Source organism: Ovis aries, chromosome 11 (genome assembly GCF_016772045.2).
Source record: "Ovis aries strain OAR_USU_Benz2616 breed Rambouillet chromosome 11, ARS-UI_Ramb_v3.0, whole genome shotgun sequence".
Lineage (NCBI taxonomy): Eukaryota > Metazoa > Chordata > Mammalia > Artiodactyla > Bovidae > Ovis > Ovis aries.
The window spans coordinates 26,780,504-26,793,319 of NC_056064.1; the positions used below are offsets into that span (position 1 = coordinate 26,780,504).

Sequence of the window (12,816 nt, forward strand, 5' to 3'; positions counted from 1 at the left end):
GCAGGTCAGGTGGTCTGGTATTCCTATCTCTTTCAGAATTTTCCACAGTTTATTGTGATCCACACAGTCAAAGGCTTTGGCATAGTCAATAAAGCAGAAAGAGATGTTTTTCTGGAACTCTCTTGCTTTTTCCATGATCCAGCGGATGTTGGCAATTTGATCTCTGGTTCCTCTGCCTTTTCGAAAACCAGCTTGAACATCAGGGAGTTCATGGTTCACATATTGCTGAGGCATGCCTTGGAGAATTTTGAGCATTACTTTACTAGCGTGTGAGATGAGTGCAATAATGCGGTAGTTTGAGCATTCTTTGGCATTGCCTTTCTTTGGAATTGGAATGAAAACTGACCTTTTCCAGTCCTGTGGCCACTGCTGAGTTTTCCAAATTTGCTGGCATATTGAGTGCAGCACTTGCACAGCATCATCTTTCAGGAGTTGAAATAGCTCAACTGGAATTCCATCACCTCCACTAGCTTTGTTCGTAGTGATGCTTTCTAAGGCCCACTTGACTTCACATTCCAGGATGTCTGGCTCTAGGTGAGTGATCACACCATCATGATTATCTTGGTCGTGAAGATCTTTTTTGTACATTTCTTCTGTGTATTCTTGCCACCTCTTCTTAATATCTTCTGCTTCTGTTAGGTCCATCCCATTTCTGTCCTTTATCGAGCCCATCTTTGCATGAAATGTTCCCTTGGTATCTCTAAGTTTCTTGAAGAGATCTCTAGTCTTTCCCATTCTGTTCTTTTCCTCTATTTCTTTGCATTGATCTCTGAAGAAGGCTTTCTTATCTCTTCTTGCTATTCTCTGGAACTCTGCATTCAGATGCTTATATCTTTCCTTTTCTCCTTTGCTTTTCGCCTCTCTTCTTTTCACAGCTATTTGTAAGGCCTCCCCAGACAGCCATTTTGCTTTTTTGCATTTCTTTTCCATGGGGATGGTCTTGATCCCTGTCTCCTGAACAATGTCACGAACCTCATTCCATAGTTCATCAGGCACTCTATCTATCAGATCTAGGCCCTTAAATCTATTTCTCACTTCCACTGTATACTCATAAGGGATTTGATTTAGGTCATAGCCGAATGGTCTAGTGGTTTTCCCTACTTTCTTCAATTTGCGTCTGAATTTGGTAATAAGGAGTTCATGATCTGAGCCACAGTCAGCTCTTGGTCTTGTTTTTGTTGACTGTATAGAGCTTCTCCATCTTTGGCTGCCAAGAATATAATCAATCTGATTTCAGTGTTGACCATCTGGTGATGCCCATGGGTAGAGTCTTCTCTTGTGTTGTTGGAAGAGGGTGTTTGCTATGACCAGTGCATTTTCTTGGCAAAACTCTATTAGTCTTTGCCCTGCTTCATTCCGCATTCCAAGGCCAAATTTGCCTGTTACTCCAGGTGTTTCTTGACTTCCTACTTTTGCATTCTAGTCCCCTATAATGAAAAGGACATCTTTTTTGGGTGTTGTGTAGGTCTTCATAAAACTGTTCTACTTCAGCTTCTTCAGTGTTATTGGTTGGGTCATAGACTTGGATAACTGTGATACTGAATGGTTTGCCTTGGAGACGAACAGAGATCATTCTGTCATTTTTGAGATTGCATCCAAGTACTGCATTTTGGACTCTTTTGTTGACCATGGTGGCTACTCCATTTCTTCTGAGAGATTCCTGCCTGCAGTAGTAGATATAATGGTCATCTGAGTTAAATTCACCCATTCCAGTCCATTTTAGGTCGCTGATACCTAGAATGTTGACGTTCACTTTTGCCATCTCTTGTTTGACCACTTCCAATTTGCCTTGATTCATGGACCTGACATTCCAGGCTCCTATGCAATATTGCTCTTTATAACATCGGACCTTGCTTCTATCACCAGTCACATCCACAGCTAGGTATTGTTTTTGCTTTGGCTCCATCCCTTCATTCTTTCTGGAGTTATTTCTCCACTGATCTCCTAGAGGAGCCATCCCACGCTGAAGGTCAGGAAGGGCAGCGGTGAGGAGATATCCCTCATCCAAGGTAAGCAGCAACGGCTGTGCTTTGCTGGAGTAGCCGTGAAGAGATACCCCACGCCCAAGGTAAGGGAAACCCAAGTAAGATGGTAGGTGTTGCAAGAGGGCATCAGCGGGCAGACACACTGAAACTGTACTCAGAAAACTAGTCAATCTAATCACACTAGGATCACAGCCTTGTCTAACTCAATGAAACCAAGCCATGCCCATGGGGCAACCCAAGACGGGTGGGTCATGGTGGAGAGGTCTGACAGAATGTGGTCCACTGGAGAAGGGAATGGCAAACCGCTTCAGTATTCTTGCCTTGAGAACCCCATGAACAGTATGAAAAGGCAAAATGATAGGATACTGAAAGAGGAACTCCCCAGGTCAGTAGGTGCCCAATATGCTACTGGAGATCAGTGGAGAAACTGCATTATACTGTACCACAATCTGAGTATGCAGAGTTCTCCTTGTTCACTTCTAAACCGCTTGGCTTTCATTTTTATTTTTTCTTAAACTCAAAGTTATCTAGAAAGATGGTGAGAAATGTGTATGTTGATAGATCTTTTTTGGCTATACTTTCATATTTAAATCTAACCTCATTTATTTATTTATTTATTTTGTGGTCAGAGCATTGCCCCTTTTTAGAATTGGTGGAGGTCTTATTGGTAGGCTAACACTTTGTCTATATTGGTTTATAAACCCATGTTGCTGTTGTTCAGTTGCTGTCATGTCTGACTCTTTGCGACCCCATAAACTGCAGCACGCCAGGCTTCCCTGTCCTTTACCATATCCTGGAGCTTGCTCTCCATTGATAAACCCGCAAGTGTCCATTAAGTCTTCAACTGTTTGCCCTGTTAATTTCCATCTGGGTTGTGGGTTCTATTTGTTGGGCTTTTCTCTTCCATGGTGTTATTGATTTTCTTGCCATGTTGGTAATTCTGGGTTGTGGGTTCATCTTTGCATTTGTTACCTATCTGTGGATCCTGCTTTTGTTGACATTGGAGTGGTTCTGTTCCTGTGGGCATTGCTGGAGGTAGGATAGTCCCAGTGAAACTGAGCAGGACCCTGCAGGGACCTTCAGATACAAAAGCTCCTCTATATCCCCACTCTCTTGTTTATTAAAAAAAAAAAAAAAAAAAAGCTGTAGATTCCCATGCCTCCCCTGAGTCACAAAAGAGCAAGCTCAAGAAGTTAACAATTAGAACAACAGTCACAGAATCTTTAATTCCTCCCTGAAGGACATAGATAACAGTTCCTGATGCATATTCCTGAGTTGTTTTGCAGATACTAAAATTGCCACCAAATGAAAAAGGTTACCTGTATGATGACCAGACTGTAACCATGACATAAGCTGCTCCATCCTACACAGTTCAAGAACTGTAGGAACAAATCTACTCTGGAACTGAAGATTAACTATACTTAAAACATTACAGAGTTTGGGATGGATGTGTACACACTGCTATAATTTAAATGGATAACCAACAAGGACCTACTGAACAGCACAGGAAACTCTGTTCAATGTTATGTGGCAGCCTGGATGTGAGGGGAGTTTGGGGGAGAATGGATAAGTGTATATGTATGGCTGAGTCCCCTCACTGTTCACCCAAAACTATCACAACATTGTTAATCGGCTATCAGTTCAGTTCAGTCACTCAGTCATGTCCGACTCTTTACAACCCCATGGACTTCAGCACGCCAGCACTCCAACTCCCAGAGCTTGCTCAGACTCATGTCCATTGAGTCGGTGATGCCATCCAACCTTCTCATCTCCTGTGGTCCCCTTCTCCTGCTGCCTTTAATCTTTCCCACCATCAGGGTCTTTTCCAATGAGTCGGCTCTTTGCATCAGGTGGTCAAAGTATTGGAGCTTCAGCTTCAGCATCAGCCCTTCCAAAGAATACTCAGGACTGATTTCTTTTAGGATTGACTGGTTTGATCTCCTTGCAGTCCAAGGGACTCTCAAGAGTCTTCTCCAATACCACAGTTCAAAAGCATCAATTCTTTGGCACTCAGCTTTCTTTATGGTCTGACTCTTACATCCATACAAGAAAAACCCTAGCTTTGACTAGACGGACCTTTGTCAGCAAAGTAATGTCTCTGCTTTTTAATATGCTGTCTAGGTTTGTCACAGCTTTCCTTCCAAGGATCGAGCGTCTTTTAATTTCATTGCTGCAGTCACCATCTGCAGTGATTTTGGGGCCCAAGAAAATAAAGTCTCTCTGTTTTCACTGTTTCCCCATCTGTCTGCCATGAAGTGATAGGACTGGATGCCATGATCTTCATTTTTTGAATGCTGAGTTTATGTTATGTTGAGTGTTAATGTTGAGTATTAATCAGCTATACCCCAATACAAAATAAAAAGTTTATATTAAAAATAAAATAAGAAAAGAAAGTTTAAAATATATGAAAAAGATGGCACTAACCAGAAGACCACTGCATGACCCATTTCAAGGTGATTGTCGGAGCTAACTCTGTTGTTGTGCACGTAACCCCTGCCCCACCTATGTACCCATGAAACTCCCTTTTAAAATCTCTTGATCGGCAAGGAGGAGTTGATTTTTTGGGATATGAGTCACCTTCTTCCCTAGATTGCCAACTTACTCAGTGAAGTCATAGTTCCTTTTACGCGTCTCTCAGTATTGTATTCTTGAACTCCCTGATGTTCAAGCTGGTTTTAGAAAAGGTAGAGGAACCAAAGATCAAATTGCCAACATCCGCTGGATCATGGAAAAAGCAAGAGAGTTCCAGAAAAACATCTCTTTCTGCTTTATTGACTATGCCAAAGCCTTTAACTGTGTGGATCACAATAAACTGTGGAAAATTCTGAAAGAGATGGGAATACCAGACCACCTAACCTGCCTCTTGAGGAATCTGTATGCAGGTCAGGAAGCAACAGTTAGGACTGGACATGGAACAACAGACTGGTTCCAAATAGGAAAAGGAGTACATCAAGGCTGTATATTGTCACCCTGCTTATTTAACTTCTATGCAGAGTACATCATGAGAAACGCTGGACTGGAAGAAACACAAGCTGGAATCAAGATTGCCAGGAGAAATATCAATAACCTCAGATATGCAGATGACACCACCCTTATGGCAGAAAGTGAAGAGGAGCTAAAAGCCTCTTGATGAAAGTGAAAGAGGAGAGTGAAAAAGTTGGCTTAAAGTTCAACATTCAGAAAATGAAGATCATGGCATCCAGTCTCATCACTTCATGGGAAATAGATGGGAAACAGCAGAAACAGTGTCAGACTTTATTTTTGGGGGGCTCCAAAATCACTGCAGATGGTGACTGCAGCCATGAAATTAAAAGACGCTCACTCCTTGGAAGAAAAGTTATGACCAACCTAGATAGTATATTCAAAAGCAGAGACATTACTGTGCCGACTAAGGTCTGTCTAGTCAAGGCTATGGTTTTTCCTGTGGTCATGTATGGATGTGAGAGTTGGACGGTGAAGAAGGCTGAGCACTGAAGAACTGATGCGTTTGAACTGTGGTGTTGGAGAAGACTCTTGAGAGTCCCTTGGACTGCAAGGAGATCCAACCAGTCCATTCTGAAGGAGATCAACCCTGGGATTTCTTTGGAACGAATGATGCTAAAGCTGAAGCTCCAGTACTGGCCACCTCATGCAAAGAACTGACTCATTGGAAAAGACTCTGATGCTGGGAGAGATTGGGGGGCAGGAGGAGAAGGGGACGACCGAGGATGAGATGGCTGGATGGCATCATGGACTCGATGGACGTGAGTCTGAATGAACTCCGGGAGTTGGTGATGGACAGGGAGGCCTGGTGTGCTGCGATTCATGGGGTCTCAAAGAGTCGGACACGACTGAGCGACTGAACTGAACTGAGATGAGCAACTGAACCTGAGTTCAGTAACAAATCAGTAATAACGCTATTTTACAGCTGAAACACAGAAAGCAGACTAGCTTGCCCTAACTTGTATACCTGTAAATAACAAATCCAGGCCTCTTGGCCCAAAGCGCAGCCAGTTCTCAGAATGACCCATTGCCTGCCCAAGACTTCCTAGTGCTGACCAGCCCACTCCCGTTTCCTAATCCCCAGCAAGCAGACGACTCAATGTTTTGTGTATTTCTTTTCTTTTTTACTCTAAAAAAATCCAGTTGACAGTAATAACTTGCAAACCATAGAAAGCAGCATGGGTGTCAATCTCCTCGCCCCTCTAAACATCATTCTACATTTCTCAGACACCGTCCTTCCCCTTTCCCTCTAAAATCTTAGATGAAAATCCAGAAGCCCCTAGATAGAAGGGCCCCAAACCAGGACCCCTAGGGCAGGTAAAGGCATTGAGGAAATAAATTAGGGGAGAGGAGGCTCTTAGCTGTCATTGCCTCTGTCCCGACGGGCCTCACAAACCCAGCGGTAGGACCTCAGGCAGATGTCATCATTCCAGCGGCCCTCCACCGTGAAGTGGGCACAGTCTTCACCCCCTCCGAGCCCATGCCCATACCAGTCGTCTGGCTGCTCTGGTGCCCAGTTCCTAAAGAGACCAGAGAGACGTGAACCCCAGCGCCTGAGACCCTGAGCCCAGTCGTGGACCCCTGGCCCCCAGGACCTGCCAGGCTGGGATGATGGGCCAAAGATGAAGGGGCAGAGCCTCGGGGGTGAGACTCTGAGCCCAGCCATGGACCCCCGGCCCCCGGGACCTGCCAGGCTGGGATGATGGGCCAAAGATGAAGGGGCAGAGCCTCGGGGGTGAGACTCTGAGCCCAGCCATGGACCCCCGGCCCCCAGGACCTGCCAGGCTGGGATGATGGGCCGAAGATGGAGGGGCAGAGCCTCAGGGGCGCACACACTTACTTGAAGCTCGTCTCGTAGTCCGTCCCGTCCACCCATTTCCAGGGCCCATTTTGATCCGTGAGGCCTATCCAGGTACTTACAGGGCCCATGTGGTGCTGTATAAATTTCTGGGGAGAGAGGAGAGCTGGTGACCTCTCCTTAGACCTGCCAACCTCCCAGCCAGGCCCTACCAGAACCTCACCTGCTCCTCCCAGGAGCCCACCACCACCAGGTGGGCGTTCTCCAACTCGCAGTACTTCTCAGCCTCCGGCCAGGACTTCCCCGAGCGAGAGAACCAGTAACAGCTGCCTTCATAATCGATCCAGTTCACTGGGCAGCAGGCATTTTCAGAGCCTGGAGCGGGAGTCAGAGGGGGTAGTGAGGGGCTGAGGGGAAGTGGGTTGGGCAGGCAAGCAGGACTGGGCAACCCCCACCCCCTCACCATTGCCCTGGAGGACAGCCATCTGACAGCTCAGGCTTCGCAGGTCAGACACAAACTGCTTCACGTGAAGCAGCAAGCTGGAGTGATCTGGGGAGACAGAGGGCAGAGGGGGAGGGGCATGAGGGTAGGGGAAGGCAAGAAAGCCACGATGAACACTGGGGCCCGGGAAGGTTCTGTCATCTGCCTACTGGGGTGTAGAGACAGATCACAGATACTTCTGCCACAATGCCCCTTGGTTTGGTCTGAGAGACCGCTGTATCCTGCAAGCGCATGTCCACTCACACACACACACACACACACACACACACACACACACACCCTCGCTGACCTGCATTCAGTTCCTGCTGCTGTTTCTCCAGCTGGGCCTCCAGGGACTTCACCTTTCTGCCCACATTTCCTCCTAGGGGAGAGACTTGCTCAGTGTCTCAATGGCCCTACTGTTCCCAGCCTCCCAGCCCCAGCCCTCCTCACCCTGAATGCTCAGGGCCTTGACCTTGGCCTCTGTGCTCACTGTGAGGTTGCTGAAGGTCTCTCTCAGGGCGCTGAGCTCCTCCTGCAGCTTGGAGTCTGGGCAGAAGAGGGTGCAGACAGGACAAAATGAGGGGGCTGCTTCCCACATCACAGCAGCCAGCTCTTCCGCCCCCCGCCCCCTCACCATATCACCTTGCTCCCTTCCCAAACACCCCCTGCCCCCTGGGGAACCCACTCTGGGATCCGATCACACAGAGAACGACTAGCAGCAGGAGGCTAAGGCCCATGGAGACCAGGAGGAGGCTGGGTCCGGTGCAGAGACGCCGACTGAATGAATGAGGAGGAGGCGGCCCTACAAGAGAGGAGGTCAGGCACTCAGGGATAGATGGGAGCTTGGGGCAGCTCTGGGGTCCTAGGAGGAGGGCAGCCTGAGCCTCCTCTAGGAGACTAGGAGGGACTTTATAGATGAAGAAATCTGGCGGTAGGTGACCAAGAGGAGCTGGATGCATCGAGAGGTGAGAAGGGATGCGAATCTTTCTGAGGGAGCCCTACCCAGGCTCTAGGCCTTTGCTGGCACCTAGTGGCCAGATCGAGTCACTGCCGCATCAGAACGCAGAGCCTGGAGAATGGAGTTTGCAAGCTGGAGACTGGGGCCGAAGGGGTCTAACAGGTGGGGCAAGAGAAACGGGTTTCTTGTTTTCCCCGTGAATCCCACTCCTCTTTGTCTGGGCGCAGGGAGGCAGAGTAACCAGACTTCAGGTCGACCAAGTTGTGCCCACCCGGGAGCCCTGTCTCAGTGAGCTGAAATGCGGGGGCTTCCCCTCCGTTTTTGCTGGTAGTCCTTTCCCCCATCGAAGGGCACTGCCCACTCCCTTCTGCCAAGCATTCTATCCCGGCTCAGCCCCAGCAGAAACATCTCTGCTCGCAGGAGAAAGAAAGAGGGCTTGACTCATCCTCCTCCAGCCAGAACTCCCTGAGGCCTGCCACAGAAATTTTCTCCTTGACCCAAAGGATCCCTGACACCTGTGCACTCATACATACTCAAACTCACACACACACTCACACACATACGCTTGGCCAAGGCTCATGGGTGTTGGAAGAGGAACGAAGAAGAGGGTCTAACTTCTTGCAGTTAACCCCCACATCCCCTGGGCAACCCCCTCCCCAGGGTCCTGAGAAGTCGGTGACAAGGCGAAGGGCAGGAGAATCATGAAGGAGCCTGGGGACAACTGCCACCAAGAAAGGGTCTCCAATCCTACACCCTGCACCTCCCCTAAGAGGGGTGGCTCAGACACCACCAACCTTGTGAGCCGGGCAGACCCAGGGAGAGGCGGGGTCAGGGAAGGGGGCGAGAGCCACCTAATGCTCGCCTTGCAGAAATGGGGGTTGGTGTCCCCTTACTTTTTCTGTGCTGATGGTCATTCTCCTCATTGTCCAGATGCTGAAGATCTTGATACTCCTTTGTCATGGTGGGGACTGCTGGGCCTGGGGCCAGGTCAAGGCTGGGGTTAGGGCTGAGGCAGGGGCTGAAGAGCTTGGGTGTGGGGTTCGGTCCCTTTCCAGGTGATCAGCGACTGCGTGGAGACCTTTCTTTTTGCTTGCGTTCCCTCCAGGCCTGACATCCAAAATCTATCTTCTGAAGTTTTTCTACTCCTTCTCCACCCCTCCGGATATGGATTTCATTCATCCCCTCCCCCGCCCCACTCCACAGTTAGTTCTGCCACCTCCTTTCTTCCCCCCACCCCCTTTTCTTCCCCTTTTACTTGCCAAAGGTCTCAAGGTTGACTTGTGGGTCCCTCAATGCTGCTCAGATCCCAGGCTAAGAAACAGGCTGAAGCCTGGATAATTAGCACTGACAGCCCTGGGTGGTGGGAGGGGAGGGGGCAGGGTCCATTCAAGGGCCCTGAGCCCTGTGCGTCTGCCTGTCTGTATGACCGTGTGTCCAAACACACCAAACCTGGCATCTCCAGTGCCCGGGACTTTGGACGTAAACAGAGGTAGAAATGGATTTGGAACTCAGGGAGGGTGTGGGGGTGGGAGCAGGGGTGGGTTGCCTCACTTTCCTTCCCAGGGGTGGAGAGTCTCCTTGTTCTGTCCCCTATCTTTGCATGCAGCCATCCCACTTAAGGAACTGTTTGGGAGAGGTCCAGACCAGGAGGGGCCGGGGTGCAGCTGGCTGGTTCCCCTCTGCCCCACTCCCCTTTTACTTCCTGTCTCTGAATTTCCCAGAACTGTTGATTTCTCCAAATATCTCTGACCAGGATCAGAGGGGCTGAGCTCTGCTCTTTCCCAATCCAGACCTATGACCCTGGCATCTGAGCCTGGGCCTGGCTTCCTGGGGCTCAGCTACCAGACACCCCAGCCTGGGGCTGAATGGCTCTCCTGGGGAGTAAAGTCCTCCAAGCTGCCTGGGGGTCAGGGGGTGGGGGCGGTAGGAAGGCAGGCTTTTCCCCACTCAGCTGGATTAGTGCCAGCAAACCTCCAGTGACTCCTCTGTGCTTCTCCCTTGTTGCCTGTGTCACTTCTGTTGTGTCAGACTGTTTGCAACCCTATGGACTGTAGCCCGCCAGGCTCCTCTGTCCATGGGATTCTCCAGGCCAGAATACTGGAGTGAGTTGCCATGCCCCTCTCCAGGGGATCTTCCTGACCCAGGGATCAATCCTGCGTCTCCTGCATTCCACTGAGCCACCTGGGAAGCCCTTTCCCTCATTACCTCCTCTCATTAGCCCCAGAGCACACCCCTCTCTGATTCGGAAATGAGGAAACTGAGGCCCTGAATGGTAAGAGTTTAACCAGAATCCAAACAACAGAGGCAAGCCTGAGATGTGGACAGCCGGACTCCCAGGACCTGTGTGCTGCTCCCAGAACCAGGGTCCCATCCTGTCACCACAGCTGAGCCCCGGGGTCCCAGAGATACTAAAAGTGGTCCCTCACAGCCCCATTTGCGAGTTCACAGAGGGCTAAATTCTGGGAGTGTGTGGATTGGAATTATGCTAAATTAGAAACTGGGCTTCCCTGGTGGCTCAGTGGTAAAGAAAATCTCCCTGCCAATGCAGGAGTCACAGGTTTGATCCCTCGTCCAGGAACATCCCACATGTCAACTAAGCCCAGGCACTGCAACTACTGAGCCTGTGCTCTAGAGCCCACAGGCCCTAGAGCCCACGCTCCACAAGAGAAGCCTCTGTGACGGGAAGCCTAGGCACCACTAGAGTGTAGCCCCCCTCGCTGCAGCGAGAGAAAAGCCCACACAGCCACTAAGACCCAGCATAGCCAAGAATAAAATAAGCAAGAAAAAAATGTAAGAATTTGGACGATGTTAATGACGTTAGTAAGTCTTGCTTTAGACCCCAAATATGACATCATGGGAATCCTATGTTATGGATACTTCACTGAGAAAACTAGACTCGAGTTAGAAGAGTTTACATTATGTGAGATATTCAGGAACACGTCCCTCTCATAAAATAAGTCCTGGCTGCACCCTCATTTGTGACTTGAAAAGCCTCATGTTGTTTGCATGCACTGGGACTGTGGCCAGTAATTTTGGTGACTACTGGGCTGTTGATTTGGCTTCCTCTGGTATTATCAGTTACAATCTGGTTTATTCAGGCAAACAAACCTACGCTGTTTCGGTCAGAATAGCAGTCACCCTTACAGGAGCGAGGATTGGCAGGAGTTTCTGGGCGATGGAAATGTCCCACTGCTTGATCTGGATGCTGGCTGCAAGGCTGCAAGTTTGTAAAACTGCCGAAACCCATACCCTGAAGATCTGTGCATTCTTCTATTTGCATATTATACTGGAATAAGATGTTCTTACCAGCTGGTTCTACCCTAAAGCCATGTTCCCAAAGCCATTGCTTAGGGAGCAGTCTGTGAACCAGTAACGAAAAACACCCCAAGTCAACAACTTTAGGGTGAGAAACACCGGTGGCTGACTTACAAGCCAACTCTCTCTGTGAGACCAGAGATAACCCTGAGAAACCAAGAAGTAGCTAAAAACAAAACAATGCCACATGGCGGTAGACACATGCACCCTGAGAACTCTTGACATCTATCCCTTTAAGAATATATACCTTGGGAATTCTCTGGTCGTCCAGTGGTTAGGACTCTGTGCTTTCATTGCAGCGGCAAGGGTTTGATCCCTGATTGGGGAACTAAGATCCTGCAAGCTGTGTAGCACAGTCAAAAAAAGAGAGAGAAAATATATACTTTGCAAGGTCTTCAGAGACAGAGCCTCATGTGTTCATTTTTTAGCGCACCCCAAAGGTAGTGGCTTGAAACGACACCCATTTATTAGCTCACAGCTCTGTAGGGCAGAAGTCCAAGAGGAACCCCAGCTGAGTTCCCAGCTCAGGGTCTCATGAAGCTGAGATAGAGGTGCTGGCAGGACTGTATTCATTTCTGGAGGCAAAGAAGAAGAATCTACTCTCAAATACGTTCCAGTTGTTGACAGAATCCAGTTCCTCGTAGCTATAGAACTGAGGACCCCGTCTCCTTGCTGACTGGCGGCCAGGGGCCACCCTCTGTTCCTCGAGGCCACCTGCCTTCCTCATCACATGACCCCTCCATCTGCAAAGTCAGCAACAGTGCCTGGTATCCTCCTGGAACTCCAGATCTCTCTGATTCCCCCTGTGCTCATGGGATTAGACTAGGCCCATCTGGAGACTCTTCCTGTCCTAAGGTCAGCCGTGTATACAATATACACAAAAGCTTAAGAATGGGAGTCCAAGGGATTTCCCAGGTGGTCCAGTGGTTAAGACTCCATGCTTCCAATACAGGGGTGCAGGTTCAGTCCCCGGTCAGGGAACTAAGATCCTGTGAGGTACAGTCAAAAAAAGATCTTTCAACTAAAAAAAAAATTTTTTTAATTGAAAAAAAAAAAGGGAGTCAGAGGTGATAAAACACTTTGAAGAAAGCCAGATGAAGGACACAATACACTGGATGCTGAATTACAGGTCAGCCCCCTGTAAGATATGTATGGTCATCTGTAAGTTTCACTACCTACAACATAATGATTGAGAGCGCCGGCAGCATGCTCACAGATGCTGGGGAGGACAGCGTGGAATGTCCGAGCCATTGTTAGAACTCCGCCTCGTTATGCAGAGCAACTCTGTTCCCTC

At 48.9% G+C, this 12,816-nt stretch overlaps 1 protein-coding gene across 7 annotated transcripts; it reads right to left on the reverse strand.

Annotated features, from left to right (window-relative positions):
* Positions 1–6,069: 6,069 nt before the first annotated feature.
* On the reverse strand, positions 6,070–9,631 carry LOC101116157 (asialoglycoprotein receptor 1). 7 transcript variants are annotated; one of them, XM_004012631.6, is made up of 9 exons: positions 9,467–9,631; positions 9,101–9,184; positions 7,935–8,051; positions 7,700–7,795; positions 7,557–7,628; positions 7,229–7,315; positions 6,989–7,140; positions 6,808–6,914; positions 6,070–6,487 (listed from the first exon to the last, which is right to left on the reverse strand). In XM_004012631.6, exons 2-9 carry the CDS (start codon positions 9,165–9,167, stop codon positions 6,325–6,327), a joined length of 861 nt encoding a protein of 286 aa, XP_004012680.1. In that variant the 5' UTR covers positions 9,168–9,184; positions 9,467–9,631; the 3' UTR covers positions 6,070–6,324. The 7 variants fall into 7 exon arrangements, with proteins under 7 accessions (XP_004012680.1, XP_060251370.1, XP_012041001.1 ...); XM_060395387.1 differs by having other exon boundaries at positions 9,101–9,273; XM_012185611.5 differs by having other exon boundaries at positions 9,101–9,273; positions 9,463–9,631.
* Positions 9,632–12,816: the final 3,185 nt, after the last annotated feature.